General features: G+C 31.8%; 1 protein-coding gene across 3 annotated transcripts in view; it reads right to left on the bottom strand.

The window, feature by feature from the left end:
• Positions 1 to 91: 91 nt before the first annotated feature.
• Positions 92 to 12,420, bottom strand: part of LOC109539954 — a 28,811-nt gene continuing 16,482 nt past the window's right edge. The window contains exons 9-17 of one of the 3 annotated variants that reach the window (XM_019908033.2): positions 10,405 to 10,692; positions 9,343 to 10,152; positions 9,019 to 9,233; positions 8,207 to 8,589; positions 7,702 to 8,120; positions 6,145 to 6,418; positions 5,816 to 6,088; positions 4,310 to 4,565; positions 92 to 894 (exon numbers count right to left, since the gene is read on the bottom strand). In XM_019908033.2, coding sequence (XP_019763592.2) covers positions 736 to 894; positions 4,310 to 4,565; positions 5,816 to 6,088; positions 6,145 to 6,418; positions 7,702 to 8,120; positions 8,207 to 8,589; positions 9,019 to 9,233; positions 9,343 to 10,152; positions 10,405 to 10,692 — 3,077 coding nt within the window. In that variant the 3' untranslated portion in view covers positions 92 to 735. Of the gene's footprint in view, positions 895 to 2,614; positions 3,862 to 4,309; positions 4,566 to 5,815; positions 6,089 to 6,144; positions 6,419 to 7,701; positions 8,121 to 8,206; positions 8,590 to 9,018; positions 9,234 to 9,342; positions 10,153 to 10,404; positions 10,693 to 12,420 lie in introns of those variants that run through there. The other 2 variants (XM_019908031.2, XM_019908032.2) reach the window with 2 other exon arrangements.

Here is a 12,420-nt window from a genome sequence, read left to right as displayed (position 1 = left end):
ACTCTGTTCATTAAATATGAAATGATAAGGTTTAAAGGTAGAAACTTGCTTTTTTGCAATTGATTTTGCCACAAATAAAACACAAAACATGTATAATCCAAAAAATATAAGTAAACATATATTCTGTTTTGCCACTATTACATAGCATATACATATTAGAATAATTTAAAATAATATAAACCTAATAATAAAATTATTACCTAAAATATATATGGAGTTAAGGTAATACTGTGAAGTATAGGCAATAATATATTAGGTTTTAAATAACAGTTTCGCTAGACTTGAAGTCAAAACCAATAACAAAGAACATTCAGTGAGAAAAACATCAAAGACGAGTCATTTATTATAGTACAATAATTAATTACCTGCAGCTAGCTAGTTAGTATTTGTATTTATTCAACATTTTTCAGTTATTTCCATATAAGAAAAAACATTTGTGCAACATATTTCGATTTTATCGGAAACATTCACATAGTTTAACTATTTTAACCATTCAGCCCTGCTATTAGCGGTATTAGTCCTTTTATAAATGACTCATCCTGTATTTTTAAGCGCAATGATTAATTATAAATAGTATTAAAAAGTTGAGTAATATAAATGATGCATTGGCACTAATATATTTCTGAGTGAGAAACCACCAAGTAAATAATTATTTATATATGTAAAATGGCTAAAAAGATGTAAATTCACATTATAAAAATAACAGTATGGTGTATAAATTTTAGGTATACAAAATTAAATATAAATAAGCTTGCAACAACATTCAGATGTAGTGGAAGCAGCTCTCTGGTTTAAAACATTACTTTTCTGAAGAAGCACCGTAAATAAATTGCAAATCATTGTTGAAATTACCTTTTCAGAAGTCATCTGACAGGATCTCAATATTTTCGACTCCTAAAGAAATAAATTAATCATTTTTACAAAATAATATAATTCAACTACCTACACATTACTTTCAAAAATAAATATATGTATTAATTTTTTTTAAAATATAAAGTGTATTGAAACGACAAGTAACCACCTTTCAAAACAATATTTTGGTTGAAACAAGCAACATGGACGGTATTTTACATTACAACGAATTTCTGTCCTTTAGTTATCACAACCACCTTTTCTAATTTTTTAAATTTTACCAGAACATATGTGGCCCATCGTTGCAAAGTTTATTTCCTGAAGAATGCAATATATTATTCATTTTATGAATTGGCAGGACAGCCGTTTATTAAAAACAGTTTGTTTGCTATTTCCCAATCAAAACCAAACAGACTTAATAGCTAAACAAACCTTTTCGATGAGATCGACAATTATATTCTCGGCTGATATTAGCTACCTTAAAAGATGTTTAAAGCCAACTAAAAACGATTGTTTTCTTGGGTCGAAAGTTATTTTCCTGTGAGTTTTAGAATTGTTTGGTTTCCAATGCGCCTCCTTGTACGTAAGTCCATATAATTAAGTAAGGAATGTATTGTTATCTAATTAATTAAATAGTGAGTTATGATTGGCTGGTTGTACGCTCATTTAAATTTAATTTTGAATCATCAATATATTGACTACATAGCAACGTATAAATAATATTTCAAAGCATACATTCAACGATAAACTATTTTTGTAAGAAATAACAAACTACTTATCTAATAATATATTTCGTATCAATCAAAATATTAAAATATAGGCTTAGGCACTTAATATAAAATGTGAAGTATATATCAAAAACAATCTATTGTCAAGGAACTGCTCATAAGGAATATTGATTTTCTTTTTTTTTCTGATTGAAATTATTTTTTATATAAATAATAGCATAAAAGTAAAATGTCATCACACGCTGAGTGTCGTCGTTTCTTAAGTTCTCACGCAATCAGTGCAATTGCACCTTCGGGTAATTAATATGTAGTTAGAATTAATTTCAAAGCGGTATATTTGGCTGAGGATTTCGCACTTAACATGTGACTTGAAAAAGTTACACAAAGATCCTTTTAAAGAGTCTAGCGAGTATGACCCTTCTAAACTGCTTCGAGTTGCTTAAAAAATCTTCAAATTTCCGATCATCTAACATCTTATTTTTATGTTTACAAAAGTGTTGGAAGCGTTCTAGCAAGTAGTGCCTATGTATTTTGGGTTCTAAAACTGATCGCGCTTTATATTCTAAAAGATATGGCGGGCAAGTGGCGTATTTTTACTTTGTTATTGCATTTTTGAATGCACTAATGAATAATGAATGCATTCTAATCCCCTGGCTAGACAAGTATTTTATAACACGGTGCACCCAAGAAAACTGGAGGCTCACACCCTCAGTTCCGATAGACTTAATACATACATACATAAATAAAAAGTAGTAAATGGGTAAAAACGTCGATCTGCACACGATGTGCACTACCAAAGTAGCTAAATGCCTTAGCGTAGGTAAATTACTTTACATTTTTCATCGAATCAAAATTTATTTTACTTATAGTCTAGTCAGATTAGGCCGGTTTCGGGCACTAAATGGATGAAGGTAAACGATTATTAGAAGTTGTTCGGAAGGATGGCAAAATAATAAAGTTTAACAGTTTTTTTCAAGCATCAAAAATATCTCAATATCCGTTTATTTGTTTTTAAAAACAAAAACTAAAAAAGCAGTTTTTGCGTTTTTTAAATTGTCTATAATTAATTGTTTTGCTTCTAAAAAATCGTACTATAACTTTTTTGGAAGATCTTTGTAACATTGACAAGTTAAAAATCAGGAATTTCTTACGTTAAAAGTTTAAAAGCAAGTTAGCTTCAGATAAAATTTCCACATCGATTACTTAATTTGCTATCAGCAATCATTAAACGCATAAAATCATAGCAATTAAGTAATCGATGTGGAAATTTAATCTGAAAATAATTTAACTTAACTTTCAACCTAAAAAATTCCTGATTTTCAACTTAATCTTTTAATTTTAATCAGTTTAGCCGCTTTTTACGGATTTTAATTTAGTTAGTTATTGTTAATAGTTATAGGGTTAATCTTATTTTGTAGGTATTTTTAATGCTTAAAAAATATTAAACTTAAATTGCATCAACGGTTCAAAAGTAATGCGCAAAAAACGGTTTTCTGCACTTTTCTGGATTATTTGAACAATGTCTCACAAGCGGTAATTGCGTGCAAAGTATTGTCCTCAGAATATTGGCCATCCTTCCGAACAAGTTCCAATAATCTTTTACTTTCATCCATTTAGTGCCTAGAAAAAATCTAATCGGACTATAAGTATATATCTTTAAACGTACATATTTTTCATGTTTACGGCTTTGTTTTCGTTTTAGTATAAAATTTTCTTAAATTGGTAAAGCGTTTGGAACCCAAACAGTATATCAAAAATTAAATGTTTAAATATGTCAATATACCGTTTATGAGGAAACAAACCGATTAGCGATATTTTACTTCCGCTTATAATTAAAGTGATAAAAACGAGTCCTTAAGTTAGTAAGTAATCGTTATAGCAATACCATAATCGCTATCAGTAACATACTTTTGACATATTAAAAATCATACCAACATACATCGCAAAACAAAATAATGATGCCAATGCGACACTCAGCGTGTTCAAACGAATTGCTTTTCAACTACCAAGTTATTTTATATATCTAGAAGTATTAACAGCATTAATTATTGTCCTTATCAGAGGTTTTTTCATCATCGTTACATTCTTTTTTATGTTTCCCGCGTAACAAATTGAGACTGCTTTGTGGATCCGCTAAGGAATATGTTTCCGGCTCAAACACCGGAGGATATTCGAGTCCTGGGTAGTCCACATGCTGTTTGAGAGAAACCGAATGACTCTGTTGCACTGCTGAATGTGCTTGATAATCACGGGATGCGGAACTTGGAATCTCAAACATTGGCTATCAAAGTGAATTACAATGTTAGATACATCAAATAAAGAAAAAACAGTCAATTTTTTTCGCTATTTCGATTTCTGAAAATTAAAAAAAAATACTGGTTTAGGAAAGACCTATGCTTGAGCCTCGAATACAGCAATTTGTTCCAAATTACGCCGGGCTCAAACATAGGGTTTTCTTAACCCAGTACCAAAATTTTAAATTTCAAAAGATCGAAATCGCGTTTTAATACAAGATTCCTTGGGGGTATGTTTTGATTAAAAGCAATGAATTTTATTTAATATTTTGAAAACCGCTTTAGATAGACTAAGGCTCAAAATATTTTCGACCGATAGAGCATATCCGATGACTTCGTTGTTCAAATTTGCAGAAAGATCGTTTGTCTGGTTCTCTTTAAACGTCTAATGCGCCATCGACCGTGAATCACCCTGTATGTTCTCATGGTACTTACTTGTGCCGTTGGCCTCCATCCAGACTCAGGTACAGAATGTTGTTTTCTAAAAAGAGCTCTGTGCAACTTGGGCGAGCCTAAAAATGTTTTTTCCTTTTTCTCGGATTTTCCACTAAAGATCTTCGTCAATTTTCCGCCACTTTTTGATTGCTTCTCGTCCAAATTCAACTCAAATGTAAACCTTGGCATCGATTTGCTTTCTCGGTTTATTGGCACAGTTACTGGTGTATATTGAAAAGCTGGTTTTAAGCGACCCCTTCAAAGTAAAGTTAAGTAAAGTTGCAATAATCTATACAGGGTGAGTCAGTTTATAGTAGCAACACTTTAACGGTCGGTAGAAAATCCAGTTTTAAGATGCAAATATCATACAAACATATATTGAAAACGGCTTAGTTTTTGAGGTACAGGGTGGCAAAGTTATTATTTTATTTTATTATTTTTTAATCATTCACGCAAAACTTAAGATACTGAAATAAAATTCCATATTCTAGGACTCATTGCAATACCACATTCAATCATTGAAAAATTACTTTGGAAATCTAAAATTGTTTAATTCAAATGTGATACTTTGTCGTGATTAATTTGCATTTTAACAGTTTTAAGAAAAAATATCGAAAACAGTTATTGTTAGCGACATCAAACAAGAAAACCTTTCTTACGTAAATATGAAAAATTTATTTCAAAATCAAATTGATACAGGTAGACACAAGAAAGACAATAATATTAAAAAAAAAATTAATATTAAATTTAGGTAAATCCCTGTAGTACCCTCAGTAAGTGTAGCGAAAACTTGGATATTATTGGAGTGACGGAAATGGTATTTCGATAAGTCCTAGAATATTTAATTTTATTACAGTATTCTTCTTCAGATAGCTTCAGATAACTTCTTCAGATTTGCGTAAATTATTAAAATTAAATAAAACAAAATGTTAAAGTCCTGGTTCTATAAACTGACTCAAACTGTATATGAAATAAGTCAAATACTTTATCTACAACTCACCATGATTTGACGCTCTTCGATATATCATAATAATCTTTATTACCGTACTAGTGTTATTCGAATTTATCAGCGCACTAGCGGGTTGACATTAATATTGAAAATACATTTTAAATAATATATTTTCAATTAAAACCATTCCATGTATTTGTTTAGTTGACACAACATAAAATAGTCGTTTTCAATATGAGATCGCAGAAAATTATTTGAACTCATTTGAAAGTGTGTAATTTTCAGACAACTTAAGCAATGATTGACAAAAGTTATTTAGTGGCAGTCATACCTATGCGAGTTGCTAAAGTAATACCGTAATACAGTTTATTTCTTCTGTTCAATTGTTAATCATCATAATCGTTACAGTTGTAGATAAAGTATTGTATTTTATACTTACGATGTTATTTATTAACGCGCTTATGTGTGTACACAGAAATTTTCAGATGCATGCGAATACGATTCATATCCTATTTTACGTAAATAATTATTAACTTATTCAGAAACATTTTATATACCTTGAAGAGTCACCAACTTTACTAGTAAATCCAGGTAAAGATTTTGAGCTTTGCTTCTCCGATAGTCCAAAACTCGGCTGGCGCTTCATCTTACACGATTTTTTGGCAGTTTCAGAGCTCATTCCGTCATCCAAAACACGATTTTGAGCAAACTGAATTTCGTTTACTGTTTCGGGACAGTAAATCATTTCATACGACTTTTTAGCAAAACTTGATAGAATATTTTTATCTGATGCGCAATGAATTTTCGACATAGTATATTCTTCACATTCCCTAAAAAAATTTAATGTAAGTCAATACACATTGCTGGGACATTTCGCCACACTAACCTTGTAGTTTCCTGCATTTTTAGAGTCCTAGGCAAACTTCGATTCGACTTGCTTTCAAGCCCTTTCAAAATCTTGGGATAAGTGGCCGTTTTAGGGTCTACATTTTCGTGCTTCTGATTTCTTTTTAAGGAACCAAGTCGTTTACCGAAACAAGAACTGGTAGATTCGTGCTTTTCAGATTGTGAAACGGATCGGCTTAACGGCGGTGTTGAGAAAACTTCCGAGTACTCGTCAGAAGTGGATAATTTCGAAGTTGGTCTTATTGGTACTTCACCTTAAATAATTAATAACAAGTTTTATGAAGATGAAATATCCATGAAAGAAAAGGAATTTAATAATTTAAGCCGGTTGTTATTCAACATTTCATTAGAGTTACTTTCCTTTACTTAAAATATACAAAATTATTCGGACCTCTCTCCTCGAATATGAAATCTTTGTTGTTTGTTTTTTAAATTGAAAGGACATATAACTTCTAGTGCATTTAATCTTAAATAATACTAGAATAACGCATTCAAAATATTTTCTTAGCAAAGGAAGCAAACTGAAAAAAAATAGTTGCGTTTTTATTGCACAACAAAAATTMATTCTTCTGACATTCTTCTAATAGTATTTAGTATAAACAATTAATGCGCTTTTTCACSTGTTTATACGAATCTCTCGATATCGTCAGTTYAGTAGTTAAATTCGGTGYAATGAAAATCGGTCGCATACCAAACGAACCAAATTTCAGTTTCGACTTAATAATATTTAATTACGAAAAGAAACTGTCAGAAAATCGCGAAAAATGTAATCGTRAAAAGTCCTGCAGGTGACATAATTTCGCGTTATTAAAATGAAGAGAGCATTATTCCTTTTATGGCATTAATTTAAAATGTTGATATCTGGATTGGACGAGCGGGTCCTATCAAATGGCCTCCCAACAGCCCCGACCTAACGCCTCTTGATTCTTTTCTCTGGGGTCATTTAAATAATATTCTGTATGAGACTCTAGTTAGACGCCTTAAAATAGTGGATTCAATTAACGATATTAATATTAATCATAACCAATATATTCAAAACGTTATAGATAAAATTGAAGTAGTTTGTAGAGCATATCTAACGTTAAATAGAGGTCATATAAATTTCGTTATGCTCTCTTTCTATAGTTATATGTTTCATTTCAGGCTACTTTAATTGGTTGCTATTTAAAAGTAATACAGAAAAAACGGCTAATTCAAATCTAGGCAATATATATATATATGTATATTGCTGAAATCAGGAAAATAAATCCAATCGACCTGTCTAAAAGTACCTAAGGTGTTTCATTTAAAAAACGACTATGTAAAATTTGGACATTTTCGTATTTTATATTTTTATTTTAAATTCAGATTTAAAAAAAATAGTTAAATTAAGCTACTTTTGTGTTGGTACTTTCACAATTTTTTAAAAATAAACGATCTAGGAATGGTGTCAACTTATGAGAAAACACCCTGCATATGCTACGACTAAATTCAGCTAAATCGTTAATGATTCAAAAGAAGTATCTATTAATTGTTTTGTGGCATTAAAATTCCTTACCGTAAACAACATCAGACTTAATCATGTTTAAATTAATCTGCATTTGTTCAATTTCGTGATGAGGATTGTTCCGGCTTTCCTCAGATTGTCTCATCATTAATTCTTTCAATGTAACGAAACCACTCAAACTATCGCTGTCGTTTTTATCTTTAGCTAATTTACTGCTTGAACCACATTCACTGATATTTAGGCTGCTGGCTAGACTTGGATTACTTGCATGTATGTAGCCAGTTGGTTTCAACTGGATTTTCGGACTATCAATTGATGTTCGAATAATTTGCTCCACTGTGAGATTTGGAACGCTACTGTTCTGTGCTTGAGTGAGATTTGATGGACCAAACATGGGCACATGAGATGTGAAATTGCCAGTTCGGACACTAGCATGAGTAGGTTCGTTACGTATTTTTCTGGAAAAAAAACTAATCAAAAGATTGATGCAATAGTTTACTGCTGATTGTTATTTTTTGATGCGTTACCAAAAATGTAAGTCATGAAATCATCATACCTGTAGGACCTAAATTGCGCCGTTGGTACAGGTACATTACTTTTGGAATTCCCACTAGACTTGTTAAAGAACCACTTTCTATCTAAACTGGTGCTTCCAGTATGACCAACATCTGGATTCTTTTTCAAGCCAAGTTTTTTCAAAGATCCAAATTTTTTTAAAGGCTCCGACTTTTCTTGTTCTCGTACTCTAGATTTATCCGAATCAGAATCATCGGTTTCTGAATACGGTCTTCCTCCAACAACTTTAGAACCCGACTCGTATGGCAAACAAGCAGTCCGGATCAAATCAAGCCAAGTTTGGAGTGCCTCAGAATCTTCGGTAGAAAAATAGAAAACTGTTCCCGTATGATATACTTTGAATGCGTTCGAGCGAGATTTTACCTAAAAAAAATAACAGATCCAATGTGAACGCCCTACTATAGTGGCAATATTATAGAAAGTATCCAAAGGCATAAAAACAATGAAATTTTGAGAATTTATTGACAGAGAAAAAGCGGTCACACATTGATTCAACATCGCATTGATATGCAGAATTTACACCATTTCTCTGAAAATTTAAGTCGTCAACCTAAGTTGAGAATTATGATTAAAGTTAATGAGAACACGTTTCTTGCAGGTGCAATCAAATATCATGATGCAAAATTTCTGAGTTAGTCTTTGGTGAATATATCAGTTTTTTAGGAGAATTATTTCTCCCAGAACACAGCTCTCGAGAAATGTGGTAAATTTTGAAATTACGCTGTTGAAGAATTAAATAAATCATATAAATTTAAACCAGTTTTCAACAATTGTATTGCCAGCAAATCGTACCTCACTCGCAACTGCCACTGTAAAGTCATGCAGGAAAATAAGAGTGGCTGCCCGAGGATCGTCCTTGTTTTTAAACCCATACAGGCAGCTTCCCAAAAGGACAAACCACCTTCGTTCCCAATGCACATTTTGTGTTTGTCTGTTCCGTAATCTCTGATACAAGTATCCTTGAATATCTGCTGGACTTAAATCATTTACGGTAACTTTTCTTCGCTCTGAAAAAGAAATTGCGTCCATTGAGCGAATAAAGATCCACACTTGCGAAACTTGCTTCATATAAACATATTACCATAATAAATGTTTTACTGTGCAAAAGTTACTTACTTGCGCTCAAATTACTCTTCTTTTTGGCAGATTTTCCTTTATTTATCATTGCTTTCACTATGCTATTTGTAGGAGATACTTTGCTTTCTTTAGAAAGTTTATGAACATCATAACTCACACCAGACTTGTAAATGCTGCTTTCAGTTTCACTGTGATCCATCTTATATTTTTGTAATGGAGTTGACGAAATATCAGGATCAAACAAATGCTGATCAACATGTTTTATCTGAACTGGCACCAAGTAATCGTTGGAGTCGATAGATTTTATGCTTTGAGTACTACCCATCTTGTTTGAATCTGCGCTGGTGTCAGGGAACTCAAAAGTTTTTTTAATAGAACTTCCTTGAAGCCCTTTTGGAGTTTCAGGCAAAATGGTTGGTTTTGGACTGTCTGCTGGATAAGCTGGTTTTGAAGTATCAAAAGATTTTCTTGGTGGCGGTTTTGGAGGTAGCTCTTCCACACTAACTTCTGCTGCCAGGTCTGCAGCCACTGTAACATCTTTACTGGATTCAATATCCTCACTTAACTGATTCAAAAGTTCATCATTTGTTATTTCGGATTTTTCCTGAATTGTAGTTGGTAAAACCTCAGAAATGTTCGATGTTAAATCGTTTTGATCTTTTATGATATTTGCATCTGAAGTAGTGGAATTTGAAACACTTTTTGGCAAGAACTCCGCATTATATTTCGCTGTAATAGCGCTTGAGATTTCTGTGATTGTCTCTGGTATTTTGGGAACTACATCTGGAAGTTTGGCAATGGTATATATCTCAGGTTTAATTGGTGACGATTCGAGTTTGTTATCATCTTCTAAAAAACATTAATAAAATGTGTTTTTACTGGGCGGCAATAAAAAATGGGAATTTGTATGGATAATCACAAGTCCGAAAAGGTTTTTGCCTTCAAAATAAACACAATTTTTGGGCAACCGCCTAAATCGTGAAGCATTTTTATTTAAATTGATCCACAATTTACGATATTTGTTATCATTTTTTCCTAATTATAATAAAACGCAATTAATTTGAATATTTGAATAAGTAGTAAATTATCTTGTAAGATCACCTGTAAGATCATATGCAGGCGTGCTGTGACTCTTATCTAAACGACCCCTAAGTTTGGTCGTTAAACTTCTTGGTGGAACCAGCGGTTTACGAGTTTCTGATTTATGTGGTGACTCGAAAGACTTTTTCAGTTGAGTTCTAGGCATCACTTTTGGTTTAGGCAATGACATCTTATTGGATTCATCAAATTTCTTAATCATGCTATGAACATCTATTTCAGCTAGGGTTGGATCTTTAAGGCTAGAAAGGCTGGATTTCGTGGTTTCTTTAGTGCTCTTTAAAAAGCCATCTAAAATATAAAATATAAAAAATATAGTTTAACTATGATTTGTAATGTAAAGCACAGATGCAATGTAATAGTTGAAAATACGAGCCGTAACAACGATATGTTCGGACGACGCCCAAAATTATAATTGAATAATCACAAGGTTAAGTTTAAAAAAATGAGTGTCTTGCAAGTTCCCTATCATGCAGTAATATATTAATGTATTACTTTTTCATTTCACTATGACAAAAAAAATTGCAAAGGACGCAACTTTAAATGTATCGTGCGAATGCAGAAGATTATGGCTGCATAAATCGGGCTTCAGTTTTTATAAAGAAGGCTTATTATTTTATGGGGTTCAATATAAAATAATATTATTTTTTATCTGATTTCGGTTTAGGCAAAGTAAAAACCACTCTTTACAGCTATCTACAAGCAAACATATTTGAATTGAGGTAAATCCAAAATATCCTGGACAACGGAAATGCGGAGTAACTTTATTTTTAGTGATGAATCAAAATTTGACGATGCGTAGGGGATTTTCGGAAAAAGTGATATGAACAAAATCAGAAGCCTTTCATAAAGAATGTCTAAAGCGTACAGTAAAATTTCTCCAAGAAGTTAAATATGAGGATGTATGAGTAGTAAACGCATTGGTAATATGAGTTTGTTGATGGAACTGTAAATGCAGAAAAGTACCAACAAATTTTATCAAGAAGTTGAATTCCAACTATGTAATAATATTTTTGAAATAAAAATTGCAAAATTAACAGGACGCGCTTTCTCTTACAACTAAAATGACCAAAAAGTGGTTTAGAGATCATAATTTTCAAGTTTTTCAAGAGATCATTGCGTAACGATCCTCAGCGAACAGTTCTGGGATTAAAGGCAAAAAACAACTGAAATTTGGAATTCTTTCATCTCAGAATCTAGGGGATTCAAAGGCAAAACGTAGGTATAAAAGCCAATCAAAGCCGTAAGCCAATGTTACTTCTTATTAAACTTCGCTTATAGTTGTATTAAAGTGCGTCCGAATATGTTACATTTTTGCTAATTTGCAAGAAAAAAGCAGAATAAAAAAATTAGCCTTTGTGCTGCGTAAAGGAATAATACATTAATTTTTAGTAGATCAAACAAAAAATATATTTAAAGTAAATATAAATGGTTTATTTTCCACTTATTGAACATCGTCCAAAAATATAGTTGTTAGGACTCGCATATAATTATGTTTGCCATCATGCCACTCATTCAACTCATGAACTTACATCTGTACAATGCATATGCAAAAATTTACGTAAATTAAACATTTTTTACTTTTATAATGATCTTCTCAACCTATCCCTTTATGTGCGTATAAGCTTCTCCCGCGTTTCCTTGAGAAGTACGTGCGTTTTTAATGAGAATAATTTTCTCTGCATTTTGCCCGTCCACATTCTCATCACACCACATTTTTAAATTGTGGCAATGGGATATATTAAAGTGTAAATCAAGTAGTTCCTATAGCTGAATTTTGAAATTAACTATTTATTTGAAATTGTAAAGTTGAAAACAAGAAGCGAACGATGTAAACTTTGAAAACTATATATTGATAATAAAGTACCTACGCTTGTCCTCAGCGTTTTGCATTTATTTCGAAATTAATTGAGTCGTGCGTTTCGGGGCCTGTTCTGAACAGTCTAGCGATTACATTTTTCTGGTTGTAATTGATTGTACAATATATGTAGAAAATATAATAGTTGTTTAAAAATTAAT

This window comes from Dendroctonus ponderosae, unplaced genomic scaffold (genome assembly GCF_020466585.1).
Source record: "Dendroctonus ponderosae isolate FM_Combo_2020 unplaced genomic scaffold, Dpon_F_20191213v2 Dpon_F_20191213_3, whole genome shotgun sequence".
NCBI lineage: Eukaryota > Metazoa > Arthropoda > Insecta > Coleoptera > Curculionidae > Dendroctonus > Dendroctonus ponderosae.
This window is presented reverse-complemented; position numbering and strand designations above follow the sequence as displayed.